At 46.0% G+C, this 20,453-nt stretch overlaps 1 protein-coding gene across 2 annotated transcripts in view; it reads right to left on the bottom strand.

Annotated features, from left to right (window-relative positions):
• LOC139763720 (uncharacterized) overlaps window positions 1-20,453 on the bottom strand; it is a 71,211-nt gene that overhangs the window by 9,271 nt on the left and 41,487 nt on the right. For both annotated transcript variants that reach the window (XM_071690050.1, XM_071690045.1), the window contains 3 exons: window positions 7,578-7,778; window positions 6,127-6,725; window positions 5,763-5,913 (listed from right to left, as the gene is read on the bottom strand). In XM_071690050.1, coding sequence (XP_071546151.1) covers window positions 5,763-5,913; window positions 6,127-6,725; window positions 7,578-7,778 — 951 coding nt within the window. The remainder of the gene's footprint in view (window positions 1-5,762; window positions 5,914-6,126; window positions 6,726-7,577; window positions 7,779-20,453) is intronic.

Genomic DNA, 20,453 nt, shown 5'->3' with positions numbered 1-20,453 from the left:
TCTCGATGTTCAGCAGTACCCGTATCTATGTCTGGACCCAAAGCGTATTACTTTTGGCTTGATGTTTACTCATAATTCCGCCGGAGGAGAGTGAATTCTTGAAGGATGTGCCGCTGAGGCCTCTTCCATATTATGGTGTCCTTGGGCTTCGAACCAGAGAGACGAACGTAAGCATATAAATATATATATATATATATATATATATATATATATATATATATATATATATATATATATATATATATATATATATATATATATATATAAATATATATATATATATATATATATATATATATATATATATATATATATATATATATATATATATATATATAGCCAGTGCCAATAAATCGGACCTCGTTATCCAGCCCGTCCTGCACATACCTCTTGTGTTACGGGTAATAACTCCACATTACACAATGAAAAACCATAAAGAATATAAACATTCCATATTCAATACGCTCCTTAACTCTTTTCAGCCGCGTTCGATGAAATCGTGAAGTGGCGAGCCACAAATCTTGAAGGCGGCCGTCCGGGGCGTTGAAGTGTACAAAGGGCGGGTACTCGTAGGGGCTGGGGGCTCGCTCCTCCCTCCTCCCTCCCTCCCTCAACCACGACAGCCTTTCACGGTAACAAACGTGATAAATGGAGGTGGCATTCTGCGCCCCAGACCTGCTCCTGAAAGCATAATTGTGTGTCCGATGGAAACATCAATATCGGGTTACGTAGCTAGCGGAGGGACACGGGTAAGTCCCCCTCCCCACCGTCTCACTTCCCCCTGAACGCCTCCCTACCTCCCCAGTGTCTGTAAGGACCTACTCCTCTCCTCCTTCCACCCCTTAACTCCCTTTTCCTCGCCTCTACACTTCACGTTTCCTCCTCCTCCTCCTCCTTCCCCCACTGCCGCCCTTCCCCATTCCTCCCCCCCCGCCTCCCTTCCACTCCCTACCGATGCACCTGCTTTCTACACGCCATCCGTCCCACGCCTTCCGCGGGCAAATGGTGTCTTCAACGCTTGAGGGACACGTCTTTAGGGAAATCACGAACTGCATCGAGCCGGCTCCTCCCTCTCTCCTCCTCCTCCTCCTCCTGTACTGCTACACACTTCCTCCACACCTGCTCTGACACTCCTCCTATGCCCACACCTGCCGTTGCACTACTCCCTAATCCCAGACCTGCTGATGCAAATGCCTGTATTCCTCAACCCCCACATCCGCTGTTACATTCCCCCACACTCCCCAATCCCCACACCTGCTAATACAATTCCCTGTATTCCACAATCCTCACACCTGCCCTCACACTCTCACGTATGGTATCACAGTCTCTTCTCCTCTATCATATGTTAGATTTTGTTTAATAACAGAGAGCTTAAGGGCTAACCAGAGAGACCATATATTTATTGTTAATCTATATAATAAAACGAAATTAGACATGACAAAGTATACGTCATTATGAAGCATACAACCGTACTTTACTGAAATATCAAAATCAAACCTCACGAATTATATGGTAATGCATGAAGCAAGAGAGTCATTACCGGTTCACAGTGGAAGACAGTGACTTTACTTCATGGCGATACAGACAAAAATCGTAAACTGTTTCTTGTTTTTCTTTATCAATTTTTACCACTAAAGACAAAGCTCATGATCCACCTCCAGGCCCACCGCTTGTGGATGATGAGATTTTCCAACAAATTCACTCGCACAAAATCAACCGTAAACTAAAACTAAATCAACAGTAAACAAAAGCTAAATCGGCAGTAAACAAAAGCTAAATTAACAGTAAACAAAAGCTAAGTCAGACATCGGGGTCTTGATAAGGATGACCTGAGAACAAAAGATGAAGCTAAACATCATCTTACGTACACCATCGACTCTGCCATCGTCTGTAAGTCATGTAACCACATAGCAAGTCTGCTGATACGACACCTGCAGTCGTGAGAGGCGTTTAAAAGTCCCTGCCTGGTTAATATCGTTGTAATTAATGACCGCGATATACTTGCCCAGCAAACTTATGGTAAGGGATATTCGGACGGGATTATTAATCATTTAGAGGATCATATTTTCAGTGATGATTCACGTCATAATTTGGGACTCAATAATTCATGGCTGATGAACTTGTGTGATTTCTCAACTGATGTGATCTGCATATGTGATGGGTTAGGTTCATGATGTTATTTTCTTAGATTTTCTGAAAAGCCTTCGACAAAGGCCATCATCAAAGATGACAGGCAGAAGATTAAGCCACATGGTGTAGACCAGGTTGTGCTTCATTGGGTCGTTAACTGGTTGACTGGATGTGAATTAAGTGGAGTGATTAGCGGTCGGTCCTCAGAATGGTTGGACGTATCAAGTGGCAAGCCACGGGGGTCAGTCTTGGGACCTACAGTCTATCTACTATACAACCAGTGACAGTCATAATTTTTTTTTTTCTTACGTTAGCTGAGACGGCGCGGGCAGCTGAGGCCCTAGTCAAGGCCATCCCAGGCCAGGTGAGGATATTCCCTCAAAGGCCCAGTCCTCTGTTCTTAACGCTACCTCGCTAATGCGGGAAATGACGAATAGTATGAAAAGAAAAAAAAAAAAAAAAAAATATATATATATATATATATATATATATATATATATATATATATATATATTTTTTTTTTTTTTTATATACTTTGTCGCTGTCTCCCGCGTTTGCGAGGTAGCGCAAGGAAACAGACGAAAGAAATGGCCCAACCCCCCCCATACACATGTACATACACACGTCCACACACGCAAATATACATACCTACACAGCTTTCCATGGTTTACCCCGGACGCTTCACATGCCTTGATTCAATCCACTGACACCACGTCAACCCCTGTGTACCACATCGCTCCAATTCACTCTATTCCTTGCCCTCCTTTCACCCTCCTGCATGTTCAGGCCCCGATCACACAAAATCCTTTTCACTCCATCTTTCCACCTCCAATTTGGTCTCCCTCTTCTCCTCGTTCCCTCCACCTCCGACACATATATCCTCTTGGTCAATCTTTCCTCACTCATTCTCTCCATGTGCCCAAACCATTTCAAAACACCCTCTTCTGCTCTCTCAACCACGCTCTTTTTATTTCCACACATCTCTCTTACCCTTACGTTACTTACTCGATCAAACCACCTCACACCACACATTGTCCTCAAACAATATATATATATATATATATATATATATATATATCGTACCCTGAGCCAGGTACCCATTTTATCAGTCAACCACTAGGGGTGGATGAACAGCTGGATTGACTGTAGGCCCACTGCCTCAACCAGGATTCGAACCCAGGCGCTCGACCCTGGGCGGCCCGTGAATACGTCACGATCAGCAACGCTAACCGCTACACCACTGGTGGTGTTGCAAGATATCAACACTGGAAGGCAACACTAGTGTAGGAATAGATGTACGAGAGTTTTGGAACATCTAAAAAGCTGCAAATTGACGTAGACAAACCGATAAACTGGTGGTACATGTGGCTCATGAATTTGAATATCAACAGGTGCAAAAATTTCACACATCGGCGGCAAAATCCACGCTGAACTATAAATGTCTCCTGATTAATATGTGAACGAGAGAGAAATGAATTAGATGTAATATTCTTGGACGACTGAAACTCAAGTAAGCAGAGCATATAAGCAGTGAAGTGAATTGATTATTTACAGCTTCATTGATGGCGTTGTTTGAATTGAAATACATAAAATGAAAACTGCTCGCCACACTGCAGGTCACCGGGAGGCCCACACCTTCAGTGCTAAGGTTTGGCGGCTGAACAAACCAAATAGGGAACCACACACCTCGACTGGGGAGACAACAGTCGTATGAGGGCTGTCCACACACCTTGAACTTAACTTTTACGAGGAGAGGTTCAGTAAGAGGGGACTTGATGCAGGAGGTGTACCAGATTACGAAAGGCTTTGACAGACTTTGTCTAAATGGCTGTTTAAGGCTGGATCAACGTGACGTCTCATCTACCCATGGTTACACATTCGAAGGGCAATATTATCACACTTCGAATGAGGACAAAAAGTATGAGCTTTGTCTCCGATAAGATCGCCAAAATGTAGAATGCCTTTACCAACGAGAAAGTTTGAAGCAAGGTTTTAAAACACGTGTGAGAAACATGACGCTATGCACGCGTTCCTAAGTGATAAATACCGACAGATATTCCTTCCTAAATGTTTTATGTTCCTGACATACATGTTCCTGTGTCTTATCTCTACTCTTATCGCAATCATCGTCTGGAAGACCCTCTGGTTGTTTGTTATTTGCATTGCTTTGTATATGCTTCCTAACCTGGACCTTCTCCCTCATCCGCTCCTTTGTCACTACACCTGCTGTTGCACTGCTCTATCCCCACAGCAGCTGTTACATTGGCCTATCCCCACACTGTTGTATTCCTCTACCCCTACACCTGTTGTTACATTCCCCCTCGTCCTATACCTGCTTTTTTTCTCTCCTATCCCCCCCACCTGCTGTTCAACTCCCCTTCTCCCACACCTATTGCTGCAACCCAGCCCTAAACCCCTCCCTCTCTCTCCACCCCTTAATCCCTCCCTCCCTCCCAACCCCAACACACTAACAACATGTCCCACCAAACTCTGATCGATCTTCAGATAATTTCCTCCACACCTGATAAAAAAAAATTATCCCCAATAATTCCCTCATTAAAAAAATGATGACCAAATCCCTATTACCTCCTGAAAAAAAAGATCCCAAATATTTAATCGTTCACAACGAGGGAGAACCCAAGTGCCCATCATCACCTTGAGAGAGAGAGAGGCAGATACGGGAGGGGTCGAGTCTCGTAGTAAATTCCATGGCTACAGCCCTCCCTACGCCAAGCCAGGCCAGGCCAGCAGACCTGGCCAAGCAGACACCCCCCGTCAAACGGTTGGGGTCGACCAGCTACCTCAAGTAAGAGAGACAGAAGATCGCGTGCCGTGCGATGATTCATCTGCATTTAAAAGTCCTGTCGCCATTTCTATTCTATTTTTACTGTCGTCTTTATTACATGGCGAGTAATTGTTACAAGATAAATCTCTTGTAATTCTCAGTTACTCCTCACGTGATATACAGCAGAAAGAGGCGTTGCTTATAGTACGTTTTCTCTCTACCTGCACTTAGGGTGTGTGTGTGTGTGTGTGTGTGTGTGTGTGTGTGTGTGTGTATGTAAATGGTTTTAGAGAGTTTTACACCCGTGTTGCCCCGTCTCTTAACCTTGTATTTATGTACCATGTCTTTACTCCGATTTGTGTGTATACACACACACACACACACACACACACACACACATCCCAGCCTAAGGCAAAGCACCCATTTATCGACCAGCCCCGTGGGGAGGATGAACACCTGCGTTTGGGAGTGGGCAGAAGACCGCGCACAGGATTCGTTTTGATTCAGTGATCTGGGAACGAATATGAGGGATTGGTAGCATTGACCACTACGCCACGGAGGGCCCTGTGTGTGTGTGTGTGTGTGTGTGTGTGTGTGTGTGTGTGTGTGTGTGTATGTGTGTGTGCATGTGTTTATTACGAATACTGTGAATATATCTGAGCCAACGTAATGGATGTGGATCTCAATGATATGATAGACAGAGATCCATCCCATTTAACTGGTAATTAGATGATAATAGGACACATTTGCTGGTTTGAAGTTCGTACTGGTCGCCTCCGTACCGTGCAAGTGGTTAGTGAGGGACGGAGGTGCGCCCCTTTAAAAAAAAAAGAAATATGTAACTCACCCGTGTGTATGTATGTATGTTTCTTCATATCGGACTTCTGGTGGAACCGCTTGCCGCAGTACTGGCAAGGGTAAGGCCGGGTGTCTGAGTGGATGAGGAGGTGGGTGGAGAGGGTGGATGATCGCTTGAAGCACTTGCCACACTGCTTACACTGTGGATGACAGGATTACATTACTACAGTCATCAAGGGATCATACCAATGATTACATTATCATGGCGGATTCAGTATAGCTATTCTCACATGTTTGATACTTTTTTTTATTTTTACTGGAATTTTGGAGGTTGTGATACCCTACTGAAGGAGTTTATGACCTGAAGTAAACCAGTTTATGTCACCAGGTCAACGTAATTAACTACTACTGACCTGAAACGTCTTCTCTGTTCTGGCTGGCGAGACTGTCGTCAGTGTTGGGGTTGGCGTGATGGCCTTGTCGTTGTACGAAGGATAGGAATCGTAAGGTTTGGTCGTCGGGGAGTGAGTTCGCTTCATGTGGACATCCAGACTGAGTGGAGAGCTGAAGGTCTTCGGACACTGTTGGCAGGTGAAGACGTCTGCGCTGCGATAAACGGGCGCCCACGGCCACAACCCCGGACACCAGGAGGAGGATAAACCCTCTTCCCGGGGCGCGACGTTGCCCTCTCCTTCTTTATCTCGCGTCGCCAGACCTTGCAAATTCACGACGAAGTCTGCGTACTGACGAAGGCCGAGTCGGAGGCTCAGCGGGTCGAGCGGTGGCGCTCGAGGGTCTCTGCATGGGTCCTCGTGGGTGGCTGGCGTGGCTTCGCAGTCACTCGAGTCCATGGGGCTGAGGCGACCTGTCGGGGAGGGTAGTGACTCCTCCTTCTCCTCCTGCTCCAAGGCTGAGGCCGGGGACCAGATGGCCGCCTTGGTGGACCGGGAGCTCTTCAGCGACAAGTTGAGGGGTTCGTCCCGCTTCTCGGGTGACGGAGGCATCGGCCCACCTGAGGACGAACGGTAATCAGTCTATGATTCACCCTCGGTTGACATTTGATGTTCCTCTCTCTCCTCCCCCATAGTGTCTAATTAAGTACTCAGGGTTTTAACCATGGAGACCTGGCTTTCCAAAAGGCATTACAGTGAATATAGAACCTGAGACCTGACAGTAATTGTAGTTATATGCTAGAATTATTGATGGAATAAGTCGCTACCTCGCTGGGGGTCTTAAACTAGATGAAAACCTGTCAAGAGTTCGATACACTGAACGCACAGACTGACTGACACACACTGTTATCACTACGGTTTAAGTGTGGATCGTGTAGAGATGTGTCCGGCGATATCAGCAATATCAATACGTCAGACCTGGATAAAGGGTTGCAGTCTTGTATGAGTGCGTGTGCGTGTGTATGTGACGGGGACATGGAACTATAAAGGCGTGTGTTGGGTCCTGATCAGGAGTGTTGGAGAAAATATTAGTCTAATGATTAACGTGTCTTAGAGTTTATTTTGATGTGTTTTTAGAGGCCGGTTGAATTTCGTGAACAGTGTATAGACATCTGTTAAACACAGGGTAGACTTGTGTGTCTGTGATAAATACTTAGCAGAAGCGTGGGCACTGAAGGTTGCCGCGCTTGCTAGAGGGCTTTGTACGTCCTCCTAGGACACCAGAGGGCCCCTTACGTCCCTGCTAGGACACGAGATGGCTTTCTACGTCGTCCTAGGACACTAGAGGGCTCTAGACGCTCTTCTAGGACATAAGAGAGCTCCGCTCATCCCTTGCTAGAGGACACCAGAGAAAGCTATATGTCCTATTGGAACGCTGGGAGGCTCCGCGCGGGTCTTCCTGGAACACTCACCTGTGTTGTGGGACCCTCCGAGGGCGCTGGAGTTCCAGAGGGAGCCAAGCGTGGCGGCTGAAGCGTAGGAGCGCATGAGGGAGGAGGAGGAGTATGGGTGGAGCAGACCCGGAGGGAGGGGCCACGTGCTGTTGAGGTATCCTGCAGGAGGCAGCCCCAAGGGCCCCGAGGCAACACACCCGCCCACAGGACTCTCGCACTCTGGGGAACAAAAGATTGAATAGAAAAAAAAGAACATGGAATATTGTGGGGCTAAACTTTACATGGTGACACATGATGTGTGTATTCGTAACACGCATGACACTGGTGTATTCTGACACGCATGACACTTAGGTAACATGACACGTATGACACTGATGTGGTCTGACATGTCATGCGCTACTAAGGGAACTGGCATAAAGAAATGATTATGTAAAAGCCATTAACAAAAATAATAATTATAAGAAACATATGTCGAAGAGAGATGAGGCAAACCTGAATGGACAGAAGAAAGAAGAGTTAGAGGAATTTCAGCCTCCTTGTATATTAATGATGCATCCGGCAAGGATGGCGAGGTGATAGCTATACAGACTTAAAGTCGAAAGATGGAACATGTCCCGACTGGAAGGGAGGTGTGAGCCAGAGGGCAAGGTGGCAAAAATGGAGATGGAATAGTCAGAAAAGCTCTAGATGGTTGAGGTGCAAATTCCTCCAAAAATGAGAGTCAAGATGATTGCTTAAAGATGAATGAGTAGAAATGAAAGGATAGGTTGATGGTTAGGGATAGTGGAAATAAGGTTAGGGATAGGGGAAATAAGGTTAGGGATAGGGGAAATAAGGTTAGGGAAGGGGAGGGGATATAGACGAATAGTGGATGTTGGAGAAGGATCCTGGTACAAAAACAATGTTTACGAGAGAGAATCTGCGTAAGAAGTCTTACAAATGAAGTGGACGCGTAGAGATTATGTTTAGGACAGATACACTTGCTTCCAGCCAACCACCACAACCACAACCACCAGCTGGGGTGAACATAGAAGTTGTAACGAAAATGGCCTTCATCTTGTCCAAAGACCAGTTGTGTCCAGGGAACACAAAGATGATGTAGTGAACACGACCTTTTTGACCTGATGATACCCAACACCAACATCCTCCTGACCCTGGTGTAGTGAAGATGCAGGGAAGAGGCGGGTCAGACCCATTGTGACCGCAGTTTGTGTGTTACGGGAAGAGAGCTTTACACTCGTGTTGCCCCACCATATATCAACTATTCCAACTATCCACGAAGGAAAATGAACACCTGGGTTGGATGTGGGTGTCATATACTTCTCACTCCAGACTTTGACTGAAATGTTTCACTCATGAGAGTTTAGACAAATAACGATTTCGGTACGAAGAAAAGGAACTTTATTATCTGTATTTAAATGCAATTCTAGTATTTGACAGCAGACACTTTGTCTCCCTAAATGCTCCCTTAAGATGGGAGTATATGTGTAGGAAAGAGTATTGCACCCGTGTGTGTGTGTGTTTCTCTGATGCCCTCCTTTCCATGACCTTCAGCTCCGGAAAGCTGTGTCCATGGGAGGTAAACAAAGACCACTACACACCCACCTCCGTCACAATACTTGTGTGGTATCACGTTTCGTAAGACCCCCATGAGCCGATGTCCTCCTCCTCCTCTCTCCCTCCCACACGCGCGCTGCCAAACTTCCATTCCCTCCCTCCCTCGCCTGGCTGGATGGCCGCTCGCTCGCTGGCTCGCTCGGCATGTCGCCGCGCCCCCCGCGCGCGCCCTTTTCCCCCCCCCTCCCTCTTCCTGGGGCCGCCGCGCCCCCCGCGCCTGCACACGATTGGTCGACACGAATCTCGGGAGCCGAGGTTGTGTGCGGCACCTCGGAGGCTTCGCGCGTCACGAACGGCCCCGGGGGAGGGAGGGAGTCAGTCGCCAGCGTTCCCCTCACTCCACAATTCCCGCTCATTTTCTACCGCCTCCACGACGCCCATACAATAGCCATTTTCGTACTGGCATATACACCCGTACATCAGAAAGGCGAGGAGACGGAGGGATCAGGAAGGTGACGAAAGGTTTAAGTAAATAATTTAATCTGCCGAGAGTTGGGCGAGGCGGGAAGCCTGGTAACGGTCCGCCTGCGGGGCTTCTGTCGCCTCCGCTCAGAGTGGGATTATCCCCCGTCGCCAACACACAACATGGCGTCCCCATACTGAGCCCATACAACCAACGCCTCCTCCTCTCTCCACCGGCCATATAACCTCTCCAGTCCTACTGTGCGCGACCGTATTTACTACCAACGATCGCTGGAAATATGTGGCTAGTTTTCATACGGTAGATGTCTGCGATTATGGTCAAAATCACGAGACAAAATCTCAGTACATATTCAAAATGAAAATCCTGAGGAGGAGGAGGAAGTAATGGCGCGTTTATAGACCGATCCTGAATAGTTATTTCTTAAGAAATTCCTTCCCATTAAATCATAATTCCTAACCTCGTTCTCTCGCGTCTTGTTCCGTGAAAATTACGCATTAATGTTTCCACTGAGCAGCCATAGAGAGGTTGACTCCGTCGTCTTCCTAGACGTAATCACTATTGGTTATGATAGTAAACTTGTCGGCCATAGCCTTTTCTAACACCTTAGGTAACAACACCTGTTAGTTACCTCACACCTACAGTACTGACGTTGCTTAGAATTTAAAGCAATTTCTTTTTTCTCTTTCCGCTTGTACCAGATCACTCCTGGTACGAACGGGGAACGTAAATGATTTACGAAATCAGATGAACTTTGTCCACATTTCGTGTGGTATCGTCACGTTCTGTGCACGAATCATTGTTGGTACTCCTCCTATCTTTGGGAATCACGAACGAACACGAATTGGAATTAACTCGGGACATTCGTATCGTCGAACAGAACTTAAAAGGAGAGTATGAAGATGGCGCCTTCCAGTACTGGCGACCAAGGGAGGCATAGAAAATGGATGGTTGGCACCTACATATATAACCATAGGAGAGAAGACTCGACGCCATGGTAAGGCTTCGTGACAAGGTGGGGGGGTGGGGGGGGAGAAGGGGTTGTGGGTGATCCTTTGAGAGGGGGAAGGTGAGGGAATGGAAAGACGGGGGAGGAATTTGTGGAAGAAAAAGAGAAAGAAAAGGAGTACAGAGCCGCCGATGGAGCAAGACTCTCTCTCTCTCTCATACTCTCTCTCTCTCTCTCTCTCTCTCTCTCTCTCTCTCTCTCTCTCTCTCTCTCTCTCTCTCTCTCTCGATCGTAAGCAGCCATCGACCAGGGAGGTATATTACCCACGACTACCCCTCGCTTGGGTATCGAGAGTCGGGGGTGTGTGTGTTAGCGACGGCTGCGCAGTGCGAGCGAGCGTTTCAGTGGCTGTTTAGCATCACTCCTTTATCGCAACAGAACAAGAAGATCACCGTCACACACATAACACGTCACACTCGCCCACGCCTTCTTCTTCTTCGTGACACCGTAGATCATTGCGCGGTGGGGCCCTACGCCACCACCACCTGCCACCTCGCCGTCAGCCGTAAGTAGACATTGCCCTACTGTGCTACAGATAGACACAGTATGTACGGCCACATGATCCCAAAACACGAGATTCTTCGAGTGGCCGAATCATTTCCGTCGGTGATCATGCGTCGCGAAAGACACGAAAACACTGGAATGTTTACACCAAGAGAGACGCATGCATACGTCCCTCATTGTGAGCCGGGGGGGGGGGGGGGGAGACGACAACAACAGCAGAAGGGGGTGAAGAATGAGAGTGAGAGAGGGGGGGGGGGGAGAGAGCCGTGTTTAACGAGCTAACAAAACGACAGTTGACACAAGAACGGCCTGAAAATATGATATAATTGTCGTGGATGATTTATGACCGGTAATATGTTCAGTGTTAATGACCACCCCCCCCTCCCCCCCTAGCCCCCCGGCCCTTAACTTTTCGATATATCCAGACCCCCTCGCGACAACCTCACTATACCGTACAGTACGAGGGAATGGTGACCTTAGATAACCAGCTCGTTAAGTGGTTAGTAATTATATACAATAGCCTCGGAGTCCTCAGGAGATGGAATGAGTATCAAGGGTGTACTGTGTACCCAAGGTGTCATTAGATGTATACATACAGAATGTATTATGTGTAAGGTATACACTATGTGTATTTCACGGGATATATACGATGTGTCACAGGGTTTTATCGAGCGTTGAAGACTTAGATCATATGTACACACATGATGATTACCCACTTGATCGTTCAGTTCGCCTAAATGGTCTCCACTGGACAAACAACTTCCCAAAGTTATGCAGGACGACATTCCTCTTCTCTGACCCGCCATAATGTGTTAGGGTAATACGGTCGTATGCAGAACAGCTGATATGGTCCTGTTTGACTGGGGTTTACCAAAGCTCGAACGCCCTTTTAGGACATGACTACTTTATGGTTTTGGTGTGAGAGGTTTGCGTTCGTGTATAGCGCTGTGTTGTGTCATGTGCTGTGAAGTGCTGTGTTATGTGTTGTGTCACGTGTTGTGAAGTGTTCTGTCTCGTGTTGTGAAGTGCTGTGTCACGTGTTGTGAAGTGTTCTGTCTCGTGTTGTGAAGTGCTGTGTCACGTGTTGTGAAGTGTTCTGTCTCGTGTTGTGAAGTGCTGTGTCACGTGTTGTGAAGTGTTCTGTCTCGTGTTGTGAAGTGCTGTGTCACGTGTTGTGAAGTGTTCTGTCTCGTGTTGTGAAGTGCTGTGTCACGTGTTGTGAAGTGTTCTGTCTCGTGTTGTGAAGTGTTCTGTCTCGTGTTGTGAAGTGTTCTGTCTCGTGTTGTGAAGTACGGTAACAAATCTTCTCCTACAACTGTTGTGGGCTGAAATGTCACATGGGATTCTTGATATGCTTGTGGAACCATTCTGCCTTATTGTGCAACAACCTGGAACACTGTTCATAGAAGACTGGAACACACTGGAAGCTGTTCTCTTCCCTCATCATCGTATCTTCCTTGTGTTTCTCAAACTCATAGATCTCTAACCTTACTTTCAAATGCGGTCGATGAGAAATCTTGACTCATTTGATTCAGGAAATTTTTATCCTGTGTTAACAATACATTTCTGGCATTTGTTGTATGTATGTATGTAGACACGGGTTGTATCTGTTATCATAACCAGTAGGCTGGTTATAGTGCTGCCTAAACGCTTTTCAGTGGCGTTTTCGAATTGATATATCCTTCAGTGTACTGGTTTATCTTGATGTGATAGCAGGGATATTAAGAGTTTTGAATGAAAAGAAGAAAAAACTAGGATTTGTGAAAATCCGTAATTTTTATTGTTGTAGATAATTGAAATTAAAATGTTTCTGATAATTGCTCTTAGGACAATTATCATCGGTCAGAGGAAAATAATGAATATCGTAATATACTTTAGCTTGAACAGGTTCTAAAAGATGAATGAGACTAGATTAATACGACGTAAAGGAAGGAAGCGAAAATAGAAAAAAAAGAAAGAAAGAAGCGTTTTTTATGTTCTAATGGCGTCGAGTATCGTTCTGACTTCCCGGTTCTTGTCCTCAGAGGAACGAAGGACTTTAAGAACTACAAGGACGGGAAGGAGAAGGCAACAGTACTGAGCCGAGGAGACATTTCTGAATATCATCTGAAACACGACGGAGGAGCAGGGAGGGTGGTTGATTCTCTCATGTTGTGGTGGTGGTTGGTGATGAGTCAGGGTTCGGGGTTTCGGACCTCTTCGAACCAGTTTGCATCATGTATGGAAATAATATGCTCAGGATTGTACATATAGGATTGAAATATAGCGAAATAGAGATTTTTAGAAGTCAGAGCGGGAGGAGAGAAAAACACATACAATGCAGATACCTCATCACAAAACCATTGATGATAAAGTAAATGATGAATACTAAAAAAAAAACGAAGCAGTATCGACTAAAACATAGCAACTGGGGTTGAGCTTAAAGCATGAGCTCAAATGCTTCGAAATATTGGTCTTTTTCACCTGACCATCAACGCTCTCCTGAGCCCGCGCGCGCGCGCACACACACACACACACACGGCTCCTCATTGTTCAGCCGTGGGACTGGCGAAATGGCTTACAGCACGCGAATAGCGACCGCAATAAAGCTTTGGTAAGGACCCAGGAGACCTCTAATTCGTATGGCTAATGCCAACCAGAGCCAAGCTCTTACGCTCGTAACCAAATACGTTTTTCAATTTTTTTTTTTTCTACCGTGTGACGTAAGGAGGTCGAACAGTTTACGCTGCGCGCGCAGGCTTATTGTTAAGGGCCACTTGACCTCGTCCTGAATGTGGCAGGTCGATCAACATCTCTGTCGACGGAAAATAAGGTCGAGGTCGACTCTTGAACCCAAACTCAAACGCCAGACTCTAAACATTTCCACACACACACACACACACACACACACACACATCGAGAACAAATTCCAACTTTATGAAAATACCTTAACAATATTTCAACCAATTTACAAATTTTTCCACAACAATTTTCGCAGCGCTGCTCATGGCACCGGAATGCAAATGATGCAGTTTGGGGAAAATATGATAATTGCTAAATGGAAGTCCTGAGGTATCTTGAGGTATTATGGTGTCATACGACATTGGTAAGACACGAAGCATGGCAACTCTGGTGCGTAAATAGACTTGGCAACTCTTGGATATATATATATATATATATATATATATATATATATATATATATATATATATATACAAAGCCTTGAATCTACCTGGATGTTATAGGATAAAGTGGTGGTGACTGAGGGGGGGCGTGGTAGAGGATGTGTCAACCAAGTAGTTGCTCTGAAGAACTGGAATGAATCTCTTCTGTGTGTGTGGCAATTTAATGACCTGGAGAAAGTGTACGTCTGACACGGTCGGTCGAAAGACCATGTGGGAGCACATTCCTCCCTGTGGCACGCCACTTGTCACGTCCAACAACTCTGAGTCTCAAATATCAATCACAATTCTTCTTTCTTTGCTAAGACCAATCCATCAGTTTTCTAACCACCGCCTTACACCATTTATATACCACTTGACTGTTCCTGGTCATCATTGACAAGCGGCTTTGAGGAATACATTTTCAAAATCTAGAAAGACATCATCAACCGATTTCCTTACATCTTTCATCACATGTTTACATTCCATCACGAATGGAATCAAGCTCATCCCTCAAATGTGAACGAATGTGTCTAAAAAAAAAAAGAAACTCGCTGAGAATCGTTGAGTTAAATGGCCTTCGTCTAAATGGTCATCTGTGTTGACTTGAGTAATGGTCTCTATAAGTCTGGCAGCCACGGACGCCCAGTTAACTGGCCGATAATTTCCGGGGCAGACTAGTCATTACGGCCGGACGATGTACGAGCTGTGCTGGTATCAGTCCTGTCCTGAGGGGGTGGGGGGAAATTTCCCTGGAACATGTTACTTATTGAAGAGAGAAGAGTAACATAGGTGGTGGAGGAGGAGGTGGTAGTGTTGGAGGAGGGTGTTGGTGGTGGTGGCGGTGTTGGGTGGTGGTGGTGGAGAGGGGGAAACCGGGAAAGAGGCACCGGAAGACCTGGTGGTCATAACCAAATTTAATTTCCTTCTTGGGTAGGAGGTAGGCGTGCATAATTGTCTTAATGAAGAGGACAGGTAACCGATGCGACCCCCTACCCCCACCCCCCATATGTGTGTGCGTGTGTGTGTGTGTGTGTGTGTGTGTGTGTGTGAGGGAGAGAGTATGCATGAATTTGGTTTATGCACGCGAGTGAGTGTGTGTGTTTGCATGTTCGCTTCGGAGTGTCCCCATGGTCGCGTGTCCTATTTGTCCATCAGGACATGGGTGTGTAAGGTGAGAACACCAGGTGAGTGCGTGGGAGCGGCGGTGAGTGCGTGGGAGTGGCGGTGAGTGCGTGGGAGTGGCGGTGAGTGCGTGGGAGTGGCGGTGAGTGCGTGGGAGTGGCGGTGAGTGCGTGGGAGTGGCGGTGAGTGCGTGGGAGCGGCGGTGAGTGCGTGGGAGTGGCGGTGAGTGCGTGGGAGTGGCGGTGAGTGCGTGGGAGTGGCGGTGAGTGCGTGGGAGTGGCGGTGAGTGCGTGGGAGTGTGACGAGCAGGTGATGCTCTTAGCAATAGAATTTGCGGTAATACCACTTTACTTAGCATGTGCTCATTTGCATACACGATGAGGAATACTTAGACTATGTGTGCGTGTGCGTGTGTGTTTGGAATCTAACGTGTGTGCGTGTGTGTTTGGAATCTAACGTGTGTGCGTGTGTGTTTGGAATCTAACGTGTGTGCGTGTGTGTTTGGAATCTAATGAGTGTGCGTGTGCGTGTGTGTTTGGAATCTAAATGTCCACATTTACAGTCACCAACCATGCTTTAAACTCAGTCACAAATACGAGTAACCAGTTACCATTGGACACGTGACCCCCAGCCAGTTTTTGAAGCGAGTTAACCATCTACTTTCGACAGTTAAGTCATAATCACATTTCGCACATAACACTCAAGTCTCGCAAGGTCAATCAGAACTCACATCTGTGCTGTATGTACTCGAAACTGTGCAATAAAGGATGTAATTTATATCACGTATTATAAAAATGTAAAACAAATTTATGACACCATAAATCCCAGTATATATATACATATATATATATATATATATATATATATATATATATATATATATATATATATATATATATATATATGTATGTATTGACCAGTTGGTATCCTATGGTTGTACCGTCTTGTACCATAACTAGACACTGGCTGTACCGTGGCTTAACTGTGGTTGTACCATTTTGTACCGTGGCTTGACTGTGGTTATACCATTGACCTAGATGTACCTGTATCTGTACAGTCCATTGACCTACGTCATTTGGTTGCACCAATTAACAGCATCTTGTTCCACTGAGTCATTACGATCGTACCATCGTTAGATACTTAATTGTACCATCTCGAAATCTATTTTTTTCTTTTTCTCTTTTTTATTTTTTCTCTTCAATCCAAGATATACCTTCATGGCATCTGAACTGTGAACGAATATACATTTCACTACTCCTCCTCTCCCCCTCCCCCTCCCTCAGCACACACCTGACCCGCAATTAATAACCACAATTACGGAAATTGTCCTCCATCGTTCACGTTGTCCAGTAAACAATGGATCGGGCGAGACAAAGATAAAAAAGATATATATGGTTCGCGTCTCAAAAAAAAAACAAGAAATTGGTGAAAATTCCCCAGAGAAAAAATAATATTTTGTTTTCATTCTCATACTAACCACATAAACGAAAAATGAAATAATAAAATACTCACAAACTCCATAATCTAGATACTTAACACACTGTGTGTGTGTGTGTTTGTGTGTGTTTGTGTGTGAGTGTGTGCCCTGAACCAGGGATAATGAGGAGCAATACCCCATTATATCCCCCCTGGTTGTGAACGTTATGCTCAATCCCTCCAGCAGTTGATCGCTATAGGCAGGTGAGGGGGAACTGTGGGAGGTGGGGGGGGAGGGGAGGCGGCTCGGCAGGTGGCGAGGTCGACAGGTGACACATGATGGAGGGTGGGGGGTGGGTGGGGGAGGGGGGGAGTGGGAGGGGGGGAGGGGTGATGCGCCGCCGCGAGTGAATCCTTCTGACAAATATTCCCCCCACCCCCCCCCCCACCCCCCCATCCCTACCCCACACCCCCCCACACCCCATTCCTACCCCCCATCCCTACCCCACACCCCCCAAAATCGAACGAATCAATATGGCAACGCCGGATACCTCCATGCCCTGCCATATGATGCCATTTGCATCTGCCATATGGCGAGACGGGTAAAAAAAACCAAAAAATGACATCCATGCTATCTGCTTAACTAATGACTGAAGATAAGAAAAGATAAGAGAAGGAATCGCCTAATTTCCCCGATTAACAGATGATTCGAAGAAAAAAAAAAAAGAGAAATTCTGATTAGGATTCGAACCGGTAACCGTATGGGAGGGCCTGGTATCACAGACTGCTTTCTAATGAGGGTTTGTTGTTTGGCCTTCCCCCCCACCCACTCCCACCCCTCCTCCCCTCCCCTCTATGGGCCAAGGGACCAGCAGGTAGCCTGTTTCCCATTTTCTTTTTTTTTAACGTTTTTCACTAGAAAGGTGTCTCCTATATCCGGAATATGTAATTAATTACCCTTCTTATCATTAATGAACTTTTGTAATAACCTCATCTTTCCTTTGGGTTCACGGCGGTGTCGTATTGATTAGCATATTCCTTCTTAAATGACTATGAGAGTTGGTTACTGCCATGATAGGATAATTCAGTTATCAAAACTCAGAGCTGTAAATCCAGATAATCATAGAATGGTCTTGTTAACCAGCCTACAAAGCAATGAGCCCTTAAAAGATACTGGCTTAAACTTGTTAACCAAATGGCGTTCTAGCTACGTCTCTTCGTTGTATATCAACTGACTTATATTTCATTCTCGTATCTCCCCTGATGATGTGATTATTACACGAAAGTGCACTGGGGAACTTATGTTTCATTTTCCCCGTGGACTCATAGGAAAATATATATATATATATATATATATATATATATATATATATATATATATATATATATATATATATATATATATATATATATATATATATATATATATATATATATATATATATTTATGTATATATATATATATATATCGTGTTAGATATCGTCCAGTTCATTATCTCTGAAGACAGTCATGAGGTCGCCTACATCTGCAGACATGTGATTTGTTAGACGTGGTTTTGAGGTTCTTGGTCATATCTCTAAAAATCATTCCCAATTCCAGTCATTTTTAAGTCCTTCCGTACCTGATATATGTAGATAAATGGGCGATACGATATAAGCATGTCATTAGTGTATGATGTTACACGTGAATCAATTTTAAAGAGAAAAAATTATTGATCTTTTAAATTTTCTGAAATTATTCAGAACCGGAGAAAAATTCGCTTTCGCTCCATCAAAGGATTTTTTAGGCTAGGCTAAGCTAGGCTAGGCTAAGCTAGGCTAGGCTAAGCTAGGCTAGGCTAGACTGTACTATGCAAGCTGCTAGATTAGGTTACGCTAGGCTCAGGATAAGTTAGATAAGGTTAGGTTTGCTTAGGGGAGCTGTATGAGTATGTGGAGGTGGTAATTAAAAACTTTATCTAATCCAACCTAACCTAACCTAACCTAACCTAACTTAGCTCAATTTAGATAAACGTTTATGGTGTGGGGTGGGGTAAATCTTGAGATGATTCGAAAAATGTACAATTATTTCAATGAATCTTAGATTTATAACTAAATATTATCCACAGGACCTCTTTCGTAAGTGAGTATCAGGATTTTTAAAGAAGTGATAAAAAAAAGTAATTATTGTCGAAAGTTATAGAAAAAAAAATGTCCGGGTTTTTATCGAGAAAATTTTTCTCTTCTTTTTAACGAAACCCTGGTTTATCGATGAGACTTGGACAGGGGTTGGGTTACGTTAAAGAGAAAGAACAACCCTGATTTATAATGCAGTCATTTTATTTTTCTAACCACCCACCGGCCATTCCCTGCTTATCTTGGGATCTGAAATGCCCTCACACCATTCTGTAAGTCTCTCTCTCTCTCTCTCTCTCTCTCTCTCTCTCTCTCTCTCTCTCTCTCTCATGATTCGCTCTTCGGAAACTCCAAATCTTCCCTGAGGGCGAGTGCTATGCCCTCAAAAAAAAAGTTCAAGTAAATCATTCAAAATTTTTTTCTTTTTTTTCTTTTTGAGCTTTTGCGTGTTCCTCTCCCTCCCCCTCCCTCCCCCCTCGTCCGTGCCACAGCAGGCACGGTCGGGCGCGCGCGTGCCGGGTCGCGCGCTACGTACGTCTCGTCCTCCCACACGACGTGCCATTGGGTTAACGTCATTCGGTCTTCATTGTGACCCACCCGACTTGTTACGAACCCATCGCCCTTAATCTCCAGGTGTAATAGAGGTGTGTTTCCCTTACTCTCAACCACACACACACACACACACACACACACACACACACCACCTCCCCCCCCCCCCCCTGGTCTTTAGGGATGTGCTGAAACGACGATCGATGGAAATTAGAGGTCAGGGGGAGGAGGTGGGAGGGGTGGGGGGGGGGTGTAAACGCGCGGACCGTGACGGAACGGACCGCAGCGGACCGCTGGAACGGACGGATGAGTGAAATGGGGCACGGGAGAGAAGCGCCAGGGGTACGCCACCCCCCCCCCCCCCCGCCACCCCCCTCATAGAGGTGGAGGGAGGGAGGGAGGGGCGGGTTGGTGGCCATGCGTGACTCATGTACCCACGTCACGCCCCACCATGACCGTAACCATCCCACACCCCCAACTCCAACCCCCCGCCCCACCCCCTCCTTTTACACTTCAACTTTCCCCCTCCCCCCCTCCTTCTTATTACCCCCCCCCCACACTAATCATACACCACCGGGAGCAGCGGCGCCCCCCCAGCCCCCCCTAGACACACTGATGCGCAAGCGGAAGGTATGAAATCATTTCGAAACCCCGTGGTTGCACGTGGTCGCACGTGGTTGCACGTGCGCTCCGTCGATAATTACATTGATTTAGGAGTGACTGTAGAGGAGGGGGTGGAGGGGTGGATGATGATGTGGAGTGGGGTGATCCCACCACTCCATTATCTCCGCCCCCCCGTAATCTACTGTGAGGGAAGAGCAAGGGGTAAATGTTATGTGGTTAAAAGAGAGAGAGAAAAAAAAAGAGAGAGACACACACACTCGCACACACACACACACACACATGTCCGGTCGTCAATTTGTCCAACAGCTCCACCCTACAACCCCCCCCCCCTCCCCCACCCACCCACCCTCCCCCGCGTTTCAACACACTGCGAC

This window comes from Panulirus ornatus, chromosome 3 (genome assembly GCF_036320965.1).
Source record: "Panulirus ornatus isolate Po-2019 chromosome 3, ASM3632096v1, whole genome shotgun sequence".
NCBI lineage: Eukaryota > Metazoa > Arthropoda > Malacostraca > Decapoda > Palinuridae > Panulirus > Panulirus ornatus.
Note: the sequence above shows the minus strand (reverse complement) of the source record. Positions and strands in the feature narration are given on the sequence as shown.